The sequence below is a fragment of the Topomyia yanbarensis genome, chromosome 3 (genome assembly GCF_030247195.1).
Source record: "Topomyia yanbarensis strain Yona2022 chromosome 3, ASM3024719v1, whole genome shotgun sequence".
NCBI classification, from domain to species: domain Eukaryota; kingdom Metazoa; phylum Arthropoda; class Insecta; order Diptera; family Culicidae; genus Topomyia; species Topomyia yanbarensis.
Genome location: NC_080672.1, coordinates 338,134,593 through 338,146,932, shown reverse-complemented (window position 1 = coordinate 338,146,932; position 12,340 = coordinate 338,134,593). Strand labels below are relative to the sequence as shown.

The following is a 12,340-nucleotide window of genomic DNA, read 5'->3' as shown; positions in this document are numbered from 1 at the left end:
TTTCATGCAAAAATGGATTAATTTGCCGGCCGTTGTTCCGAAGCATTTCCTTACAGTAGCGTTAGTGATGCGCACGATATCTCTGCAACCGATGAGACGATTGCTTAGATTTTTTAACACTTCTTTTAATACTTAGATCTTGAATGAATGCAATCAAATTAGTAATTGAAATGGCGGTAATTTCTTAAAAAATCGATTAGTGTTTGTTTCAAAACTTGGGATGGTTTGTAGTGATATCATGCTTAACGCAAACGCTATTTAAAATAAAGAATGTTTCTAGAATGTCTGCAGAAATATTTGATCGGTTCATCGAATGCATATTTCGTCTAATTTGTTATATCGTAACTGTAATATCTGTAAATTTTTGGATGTATGAAAAGAAAGACATAACGCTGTAGCTGTCCAATATCATGCGCATCCAACCTATTTGCATGTCGCTTTCAAGGATGCAGGCAGGATTTTTGAAGGGATAAGATCAAGCAATCCAGATACTCGCCCATAACAGGAAATCGATGGTAGGCTTCATCCATTGCGGCACAGTTCATTCATTATCTTCTTGATTTTGATTCACGCTTAATTCGGAATGATGCTGATCCTACTGCGACATCCATATTCCATATATCACATTTTCTCATTTGATCGGAAATAACTGCACAATACCCTGAAGCAACTTAATCTTTTCATTCAAGATTACCAAAGAAGGTGCTATGCATTAAATTGATCCATCGTATTAGAACAACGAATTCCAATTGTGGACTCCAGCAGCTGCGTTTAGTATATCGTCCCAATCGTGTCTGTGATTATCAAAATTTAGGTTATACATACAACCAAGAAAAATCAAAAGAAGTTGATGTTGCGTAAACTTATTGACGAGTTATCAAATGATTGAATGATGTGTAAAACACCAAATCGCCTTTTTCTGACAACTGCTTTTAGGACAGATATACATGCAATCAAACGAGTTTGAAAACTTTTCAATTTATTCTTTTTTTTTAAGAAAATCATTCGCCTTTTTATTTTTCTTCTGTATTCCAGGGATCCCGGGATTTCCCGGGAAATTTATTATTTATTTCCCGAATCCCGGGAAGCTGAAAACCGTCGGGAAATGGAAGCTCTACAGTACAGTAATTTTACAACAATTTACAGTAAGTTTTAGTGTTATGCTACAATACAAAAACAATAAACTTTAACGTTTTTACAGTAAATTTCAATGTAAAATAGACTTTTACAGTGAAAAAGGGGGTGGTTATGTATCTTAACATTACAAAATCTATTTTTCTCCATACATTTTTTTCTCGGAAACAGTACAATTTAATGTGAATGCACTGTATCAGTGATATTTATTGTTACATGAAATTTTATTGTTAATCTACTGTGAGAACTTGGCATCGAACAATGTTGAAACAGTAATAACTAAAATATTTATTGTTTTATGGTTGTTTGTAGGGTAAATGCTATTGTAAAATTCTATCCAGGCAGCAGTTCAACCTTTCTGTACTCACCAAATACAGTGAAATTTTATTTTACGAATTCCTTATGTTGAGACGTGCACCATGTTGTAGCAGTTCAATGCAAATATCTTCCTTTTCCTTGCTGGTTGTCTCGTGCAAAGTAATGTGTGATTGTTAACAACAAACGAAAAATAAATAAACAAAGAAGTGTTTCTGAAAGAAATATTGCTTGGGCGCATCGAGGGGTCACTGAATATACTGGCGGTAAATTACTCGAACACTTTTTCTTCAGGTAGATCTCACTAAACTTCCTAACTAACTTCCGTCAGCATAACCTCCATTTTCACTTTCAGCAAATGTTTCACATCACGAATGCCTTATGCGTCCTATGCGAAAAGGCCGGCAGTTAATAACCTCCGTATTTGGCTGGAGCACCTCTTCTAGCTTCTGAGAACACTCATCTCGACAGATCACCACAACATGAATGGATGTAACAGCAGGTATCATGACCGGTGTCTTTGGTGGCTCGAAATGGCAATCTTCATCAACATTCTCTCATTTTGTTCAAACCAAATAAGATACAAATTTGTTAAGAGCCACCGAATAACATGTTTTTTCTTAAATAAATTTTTGAAAAATTTCGGGTGGAGTGAGAGGTATTTTAGCACCCTAGCCCCCCTCTGGCTACGTGCCTGATCGGAGCATTCGTATTTCGTATTCGTATTTGTTGATTAAGAAAATTTTGATATTCTGTTTTTGTATCTAATAACCTTCTACAGAAAATATTTGACAAAATAAAGAAAAAATCACCACCGGAAACCATTTAATTTTTATATACAGGGTCATCCAGTAATTTTTTTGTATATACGAGAAAAGCACGATTGCACTCATACGTGGATTTATTTTTTTGTTGGTATTTTGTGTTTGTATCTAAGAATCTAGAGAAAATAACTAACAAAATAAATCAAAAATCAAAGAAACATGTCATGTTGGTCTTGAGTTATGCGATGATGAACGGAAATTATTTCATTAATGTATAGATTTTTTCTCCCCTATAAAAGTCATGAACCATCTTGCGCATCGACAATTCAATACGTGTGTATAAGTGCTCTATCAATCACACACTTGTCTACGGTATGCCTCCCACTCCCGTCGAGTACGTGGTTAGACTTTCCGTTTTCACACCAGCAGAAGCTAGCTCGCACACTCGCTCTCGCCAACCAGCAGCAGCAGCTGCTACTGATGCAAGTGCATTCATCGTGGATGCACCATATCCTGCTGTGCTGTAGTACCTACCACATAGCTGTACTCTCCCACAAACGCAGATTCGCTCGTGGTATATACGCTTGTTGATCCGTTCTCACCAACGAATTTTCCAATCGATGTTTGTTTCTTCTGAGCGGGTGGTTGGTTACCATCGGACCGCCGACCGAGGAAGGTATAGGAAGAAAATACTCAACATACAAGGGTAAGGTCTCGTTCGCTCAGCTGCTGCTGCTGCTAACTGGGAAGTAGGAAGTATGAGAGTAGACCGCGGTCACTCAACGACCAGCTGATCGGGTACGAGTGACGCAAATCTGTGTATGCACACAACTTGGGCACGGTGGTGAATACGCGCTGGGTTCGCTTGGAAAAGGAAAACTAGTAAGAGGTGAGTTTCGCGTGGCGAGTGTGAGTCCACGCGATTGAAACGTGTTGAGCGTGTAGTGCGCGTGTGTTGTGTGTATATCTAATACATGAGCAGCTGAGAGGGAGAGCGAGTAGGTTTTGGCTCTCGTCTCAGCAGTGGGTTGCTGAGTGCCGCGGATGGTAGCCAGTCCGTAGTTTGTGGTTTGATGCAGGCTGATTCAGTTCGAAACCAACAGTAAACAGAAACGGACGGAAAAGTAGGATTTTAGTTTCAGAATTGAAAACATCAAAAAACCTCTCTTCTTGTTGTACAGTAGAACTTTACCAAATGGAGGAGAGAAAACATAACTTTATCTAGTTTGAGTGCGGTAGTAACATAGTTGCAAGTCTAGAGATTATCCTGTTGGCAAAGCAGCGAAATAGCAGAAAAAGGACATTTCCGTGAAAATGAGTAACTCTAATCGGTACGATAAATCGGCAAGTGGGGAGTGAAACTTTTTGAGTGTTGCAAGTGCAAGTGTTCGGTTCCTACACTTAGTCGCAAAACGGCGACGACGAGTAACTTGCTATCGGAGGCGATAGTCGTTCGTCCCGGAAGCTGAAACATCGATTGATTGATGTTAGTCAATTTCGGAATTTGACTTGCGTCCTGGATCCAAAATTGTCTTTTCGTCGAGCACGACAGTTTTTTTTTGGGCAGGATATTCGCGGTTGGTCCTAACGGACACTAACGAACGCGCAACAGTGAGTAAATGGGGAAACCCATTTCCCGCATCGACCGATTATTACCAGCAACCAGCGAGCGGAGGAAGACACTTAGCATGAATGAAGAATTGATTTTTCTCCTTCGCCCGAGCAGTGCAAAGTACGTTGCCTAAACAGCTCCCAGCAGAGTGTAAACAGATACGCACAATTTTTGTAGACTTCTCCGATTTTCCCAGCAAAAAAGGGGGAGTTGGAAAATATTAGTGTCTCGTCTCGTCGGGGACAGATAGTGGTTCAATACTACTAAAGACTAGATAAATTTGTTGAGAAATGTGTTATTTAAAAATAATTATATATTAAAATTTCTCAAAGCAGAAATATTGTAATCATCGAAAGTGAAGCAAATATTACAGTAAGCCGAAGTACAGAGTGAAAAGCAACAACCTCGAAGTTTACAAGTGAGGGATGTGACACGAGAAAAGCTTGAGTGTTAATGCAAATAACCTTCCAGGAAAATCTAATGAATCGTTGAAAAATAATCAGTGCTAAGTAAACAATTTTTACTTTCGTCCTGTAGAAGAGAAAAAAATTCGTTCCCTACCGGAAGTAGCATTCAGTGAGAAAGAGAAAGAAAACACGAATATAAAACACAAGTCCGTGCCAAGCGACCGAAAAAAGGGGAAGGTACCCTCGAGATGAATAAAAATATAATCTAATGTCAATGGACTTGAAAATCAAATAATTTACGTTTATATTTACGAATGTGGTGCTGTCGTATTCTAATTGCCCCGATCGGGTTCATCCAAACCAAACATACGACACAACAGCAAAAATATATTGCAGAAGTGAAGCCCCGCGCGTGTGAGTGAATTGTGAATAGCTGCAAACGCGAGTGTTGATAAGTGTTTAAATAAAGATTTCCCCTGGTGCACACACGTTTCCTTTCGTCTCTAGCGAGTGATCAGAGTATCAGAAGAAGCAGAAGAAGAAAGAATAAATAGATCAGCCGTGCAGCGATAATATTCGAAGCATTCGCCAAAACACGCATATTTTGAAAACAATCCTGTGATCGTGAACAAATGAGTGACGTTGGGTCGTAGACAAAAATAATCATCAACAACAACAACATAAATACACAGCAGAGGTGGGCAACGTGAACGAACCATCCGAAACAGCGTGTTGTCGGGTTGCGAACTAGTCCGGTGTGAAAAATAATGGTTCCCCAGCTCAACCACGACCTGCAACTGATTGTTTCCCAAAACGAGATGATGGATACCGGTGCGGTGCAGGTGCAGGTGCAGATCACCAGCAGCCACCAGCAGCTGCTGGACCAGTCGTCGTCGCCGTCGTCGACGTTGGCGTCCGGTTTCCAACAGCAGTCCGTAGTGAACGACCAACTGATGGTTCAACAGCTACAGCAACAGATGATCACTCCGGTCCTGTTCGGGTCCCAAATGGTGGACAAGAATTCCAGCACGCCTTACACCGATGCGACACAGGTGAGTGAACTTGGTTTTTACATCGATGGGCGGTGGGAGAGGTGGTAGTAGTAGTAGAAGAAGAAGGAGAAGAAATAAAAACAACAACAATATAACGATGCTCAAGTGGCTCTGATAAGGCTTATCATCGCCTGCGGGGAACGGAGGTGTGGTGGTGATGGATCCGGGTCGGGTGTAATATTGGCAAATGTTGTGTTTTACGTCGGACTTTTTGTTTTTTTTTTACTTTTGCCCTGGCAGTGGCGGTGCAAATATAGTCTGTGCTTTTATTGGGCCGAATGATTAATACTGATTAAACGGTGACACTTGCGAATACAACGCAATTTCAATGAGGAATTGGTTTGGAGATAAAATATTAAAATTCAGTTGGATACGAAGAACGTTTCTGGAAAATCGACACGATCGTTTTGTAGTGAATTTTTTTTAATCTTGGGAATAAAAGTTTTAAGCAAACAATTTAAAAAATTAGATAAGTTTCGAGAAAAGTGCCTTAATCCTGCGGTCTGTACCGCGAGGAGTTTGTCTCACAAGTTCAGTCATCATATCTTTGACCCCCAAATATTAAGGATTCTCAGTGCTAGTAATATCGTAGTGCTAGTTCTGCAATTGTTCCTTACGTTTGCAATTGGCTGTAAAGTCTGCTGAAAGATATGGAAAAGTACCCTAATGAGATAGTAGTGTCAAGATTTTGCGTTGTAGAGTGGTATTCATGGATGTGGTATAACGCTGATAGTATAACTTTTTCCGCAGAAAATATAAATTTATGCGTAGTTTGTGGGTGGCGTATTTTTTACTGCAATAATAATATGAACATTTCGCGGGAATGTATGTTAAACGGTACACGACAGATGGATTTTACAAATTTGGCTATAATAATATTCTTTTCTTCACCCAGTGATTCATGTGTTTAAGTAGGGCCAGTAATTGTACGATGGGATGCCTCGATACTACGACTACTTTGCGGAAATTTCGTTGCTTTTAGTGTGCTGTTGATTACTTCGATCTAATCCAAAATAGATGATGATAAACCAAATAAAAAGAATTTCGCGACGCCAGATTTTTCACCGTGCTGCAACTAGAAAAAGTAAAAAAAAACAAACTATATTTGCAAAATAGAGTCCCGCGCACACATACCACCTAGTTAAAATGTACCCTAATGGAAGTCCTCGTTTTAAAATTTTGTGACCATAGATTTTAAACGAAATGTCCGATTTTTGCGCTGTTTGTTCGCAAATAATTGCACAAATGTTGCATTTGATTCACATGGGATATTCTTTCCTGTTTGGGGATCTCACATTAAACGACCGGTTTTCAAGATCAGCACCTTACCCTCCGTGAAATTAGGTACTTATTCCTAATCGTACACAATTGTCTGGACATCGAATCTTGTATGGATCTTGAAGATTCAGTAAGAAATTAGATGAAATATTCTTACGTAAAAGGAGTACACGTGTTCTGATAGGATGTCGATTGTTTTTATTATTATTTTATCAATAAAAAATATAAAATTTAGTTGATAATGGATAATCTGTAAGATTCTCCCGTTTTAAAAAATGATTGAAAAAAATTTGAATTTTTTGGGTAGTTTTCACACGCAAACTAGTGTTTTTGGCGAACATGAAATTCGATTTTATGACCGGCGATAGACACAATTTGAACATCGAAAAAAAAAAAAAAATAACGGCCACTCCAGTATATACCCAACCCTTCTGGTTGACGCGGATCAGATTTTCTCCCAAAATATTCCAAAAAAGTTATCAGCAATTTTCCACAATATCGAATATGTGGATGTGTAAGGCAGCGGCCTTTCCGTTTGGTTTTAATACCAAACCGGCTCAAAGTGTCACCCAGCTGGACATAACCTCAACATTTTATTTCGGCTTCATTCATAATTTAATATATTTTTTGTATTTGTGAATTGATTAGATTCTTCTCAAAATGTTTTGAGGGATTCTTTGCAGCGGTTCAAAGGCGAGATAGATGATGATTTCATAAAAAGTGCGAAAAAACCACTGTTATTCAATGGACGTATCGAAAATCCGATTAGGTTCAAACGGGTTTCACTTTGCTATATACCCCCTTAGTAGAGAATAATTTTGATAAACTACTATTGCTTCTCCATTAAGGAGAAAATTGTTTAAAACCATCTTTGCACGTGAAGAGCACAAAACCTATGGAATTTACGTTTCGACTTTGTCTCATCAGAACCCGACACTAACTTAGAGATAGGACTAAGTTAGCCTCGGATTGACGCTAGTTCCAAAAAAACGGAGACACAATTTGTGTTCCTGAGCAAACCCCTAATCAAGTGGGATGTCCCGCAAGAAAAGGAGTTTTACTGTTCGATTTGACCAATAACATCCTTTTTTCTCCGTTAGACTTGCACAATAAATGATAAATAGTACATTAAATTATAAATCATAATGTGTTCTAATCATAAGTTGTGGTGCCCTTTTTTGAAACAATTCGGAAAGATCGTTTGTAGCACATGATACTTGAAAATTATTTCGCTTTCCGGAAATGAATGTCTTGTTTTGCCCCGAGGTGTGAAAATTGTGAATTATCATGATAAGTAAAGAAGCACACGCGTGGTAGTATTTAACTTCCTGGGGTCCGCCATGTAAATTGTAGTTGTTTCTCGGAATATTAGTACAATTAAAAACTGGTATTCTGTTAAAAATTCAATTCACTAGCTTTTTTTTTGAAAATGAATTTTCAAATGTAATGCACTTTATATTCGTAAATGTTGATTTTTTGAGCCACCCTACGTGTCAAAATTTTGAGTTAAAAAATAATAGAAATGAAAAATTCCAATATGAACTAAGCCTCATAAAATTTGGTGAAAATAGTTGAATTTTCGAAAATGCCAAAGTTTTATGCAAAGTTTAAAAAATTATTGTATGATCAGAAAAATAAGCAGTCTAACAGATGCCATTCTCATCTACAAATAAGAAGAACCAATATGGAACAGCTTTCAAACCTCTGTAGCTTATTTTCTTGTATAATACGTCAAGTCAAAGAATGTACGCTTTAAAAATGGAATGAATGTTCGAAAGCTTTTCCAACGGTCATGTGATCATGAATTTCGAAACAATCAACATTGGAGGTTTAACAACTTCGAAGAAAAAAAAGTGCATCTTTTGATATGTAAATTTTGGTGATTAAATCTCCTAGAAATAATTATGGAGTATTAATTAGTAAGAGTCTTAGTGTCTTCAACAAAGTTGTTGATAATGTCATTTTAAATAGCTTTGTTGAAAATATGATACCTACATGAATACAGCATATCTAAAACAAAAAAGGAAATTTGGAAAATTTCTTTAAAGCTTCAGAGATTCACACTTTGAATAGAATGTGATTTATATTGTTTGTAAACAGCAGAAGAGATTTATTAAATGCAGTAATATCAGAATAACCACCATAACCACCAATTTTTCAAAATTCGCTTAAGTTATTTTTTTAAATTCTAAGATTTTCAATATCTTTATTATAGGAATTTTTCACAAATTGTAATTCCCTCTCGCAGGTTGATGGGATTGACGGTATTGTAAACATCATCAAGCCACAATATATTCAATAGAGTTATCTAAATATAAGGACCTTCGCTCTTTTTAGTTTTTATTTGCACCAAGTTCTACTACTAGAGGTTAATTAGTTCTCATGTTAATATTCCACCAAACATTATGACTACTGAGGATTTGATTTATATAAGAAGCCCGCTTCAAGATGTTGATTACAATACGCCTCGATAGTGGTGTGTCGGGGAGGCCGGGAGGGCTGATATGAGCCTTTTGTCTGTTCTATACCTTTCCTCTATTCACCAGCTCATAACCAACAATCAACCAGTAACAAATAGATAATTGAGAAAGGATGTGCTATGTGTGGTGATTGGCTATTCAAGTATTAGTAGTGTTTGAAGTACTAATGTATGTCTCATGTGATGATCATAACTTCAGCTGTATCTTGTACCTATCTAATCTATTACGTCTCTCATATATTGTCTTTTATTTCTTCTTTTCGAGTCCTATACTGCCATTCTACACCCGCCTTCAGCTGGGTCAACAAAGATGGTGATAGTGAACGTCTTAACACTCACACATTCTCAAACGCGGTCTCAGCGGGAACCTACAAAAATGCCATCGTGCACGCGATTACGAATCGGTCATGTCCGAAAGTCTATCCTTGATCCTAGAAGCCTAGGTCCATGCCTTCAGCTGGACCATTTAAGAAAATACGCCCATACCTATTAGACAACACGTCTCATGGCGACATGACCGGGAACCCTATCGATATAAACGATCCCACTCTCTGCCAGAATTCAAACCGCGCACTGAAAATTTAATATCAGACTCACGGTTCGCGCAACCATTCAAGAACATACGTTACAAAATCACGTCAGCGCACAAACGTTAGAGCCCCTCGCGATTTTCCAAGCAACATACGAACTCGCAAACATGATTACACCCCGGTGATAAGGTGAAAATCTCAGCACTCATAAACTTACCAACACGATCTCAAGTGTCAACCTACAAACTCCCGCGCTCGTGCCATCATGAATCGGGTCCGGAAGTATCTATCCTCGGTACAAACAATCTAGGTCCTTGTTAATTATTAAAAAATAATAAAATTGAAAAATAACTACCATATCCACTAGACAAAACGTTCCATGGCGACATGACCGGAAACTCTAGTGATATGGGGTAACTCTCTCCCTGTCAGAATGTGATCCGTACACCGAAAACTAAAGATCAGAATGACGGTCCGCGAATATATGAATCGCCGCAGGGTTTCAAAATCGAATTTATACATGCGAAGTCACATACACGCGACAAACACGTCAACATACGAACGCTTAAGCCCTTCGCGATCATCTACGCACACCTATGCCCGCGATCGCGTAAACTTGATAACACTGCGGCAATTGTGTGAACGTTTTAGTACTTACGAAGTTACAAACGCGATCTCAAACGCCAACCCGCAAATGCGCGATCATGAATCGGTCACGTCCGGAAATCTATAACCTTCATTCTAGCAATTTAGGTCTATACATTCAGTTGGACCAATCAAAAAAAAAAAAAAAAAAAAATAACGCTCATATCCACTAGACCACGCGTTCTACGACGACATGATTGGGAACTCTAATGATATGGAAGAACCCACTTCCTTCTGGAATCTGAACCGTACACAAAAAATTAAGTATCAGATTCACGGTCCGCGCGCGATTATTCTAGAACACACGCGAATATGCGAAAGGCACACGGTTATGAAATAGAATTTATGCACGCGAAGTTACACGTTAGCACACGCGACATACAAACGCACACGCGATCGAGCACATTAACGTACAAATGTTCGAGCCCTTCGCGATGATACACGCGATTCCCTACGCCCGCACATGCCTGAACCGTACAATGAATATCACATTCAGAATCACGGCCCGCTACAATTGGCCTATTGCAGTGTTTTATTGGGCGACATTGCCTGTCTCGTCTGCAAATTGTAGTATGTGATTCTGACGGGGAGCCCTTCCGAGAACCTAGCTCTACAGCTCCAGTAGGACAACTCTCGAAAAAAAAAAAATTGTAATTTAAACTTTTTTTACCTAGTGCCAATCACATTTCTGTCAACGTAAACATTCCGTCTTGTTTTTGGCTTACAAAAAATTAATTGAATTCTGAAAATCGCCAAATCGTACATTTGTTTATATTTTAGCGCTAATTTACTATCATTTCGATTTGTGAAACGATGTTTTAGATCTTAAATTTCCGGAGAAAATCATAGTTAATCACGTTGCGAAAAACAAAAAAAAACGCCGCATCAGTGGTAAGGAGTACACGATGGCTTTGGAAAAACGCATTCTAGCGAAAGTGATTCCCAAAAGTCTAAGTCGTTTTCTGTGATATTTACGTTAATAATAATTAAAAAAGTTTGTTCATTGAAATATTGCATATACACTTGTATTTCGTCTTATTAGCAATGTAGTACTAAGAGAAATTTGTTTAATCGACAATCTAGAAAAAAGATCAACGAATTCACGAAAATAAATGAATAAATATTAGTGTATATTTTATGTTATTTATTATGTGAGTGTTAATGAAAGCATTTCGATTATAGAATTGCCAAAAATAAATTAAAACCTCCGCGAAGCTTATCTCTCTGACTTCCACTTCGTGACAATAATACTTTATGTACGGCTTTGAACTACCAGACCCCAACGACTAATACGTGTTCAAATTTCAAGTGGTCGTATTTAACTCAATTTAAATTGAAATCGTTTCAAACTTTGATAAATGTCGTATTATAATGAACCAACAATCGCCAGTTTTTAATATTAAAAATGTTTTCAAAAGAGAGATTTTCTGTCCTTCTGAAAAAAATTGGAAATGGCGGTTATATGACTTTGAATATCCACCCTTCAACTTGTTTCAAAGGTTTTCATTCACATAATATTATTATAGTCTAATATATTACAATACCCTGGATAAACGGAGTATACGTGTCTTCAACAAAGTTGATTGAAATAGCATTTTCGAATACTTTGCTGAAGACATTAAGTTTCGACCTAAATTTGTTTGAAGAGTAAACTCTCTATAAATACTTTTAGGAGGATTAACAGCCACAATTATTTTATTAGAAGATGTGCTGTTTTACGTTGTAAAATTCTTCGATGATACTAAATATCCAAAGTTGACAGTTCCGAATGAACGTGATGGTGCCCGTAAAAAAATTTCGAGGATATATTTTATTTTGCATGACTTTTATAGATCACAACTTGAGAACGACCATACGAAATTTTATTACACCTTTCAATTCCGCACTCAAATATACACCATTCATAGTCCCTAACTTGAAAAATTTTGATTGATTCGAATCCTGCTTAGAGGTTACTTGATAATTAAACAACAAAAATCAAATGCTTATAAAATCCGATCCTGACCTGCGAGAGACAAACGGCTAACGTCATTTTTCATACATTTCCACCTCCTTTTGGAATTGTATTCTCGTTATTAATCATATTACATTTTTGTCTCAACTCTAAGATTTTCCAAAGAATAC

The 12,340-nt window shown here is 37.6% G+C and overlaps 1 protein-coding gene across 2 annotated transcripts in view; it reads left to right on the top strand.

Moving 5' to 3' along the window:
• Positions 1–2,895: 2,895 nt before the first annotated feature.
• LOC131693158 (transcription factor SOX-4-like) overlaps positions 2,896–12,340 on the top strand; it is a 406,362-nt gene continuing 396,917 nt past the window's right edge. Inside the window, exons 1-2 of one of the 2 annotated variants that reach the window (XM_058980754.1) lie at positions 2,896–3,102; positions 4,158–5,284. In XM_058980754.1, coding sequence (XP_058836737.1) covers positions 5,000–5,284 — 285 coding nt within the window. In that variant the 5' untranslated portion in view covers positions 2,896–3,102; positions 4,158–4,999. Of the gene's footprint in view, positions 3,103–3,315; positions 3,338–3,939; positions 5,285–12,340 lie in introns of those variants that run through there. The other variant, XM_058980752.1, reaches the window with a different exon arrangement.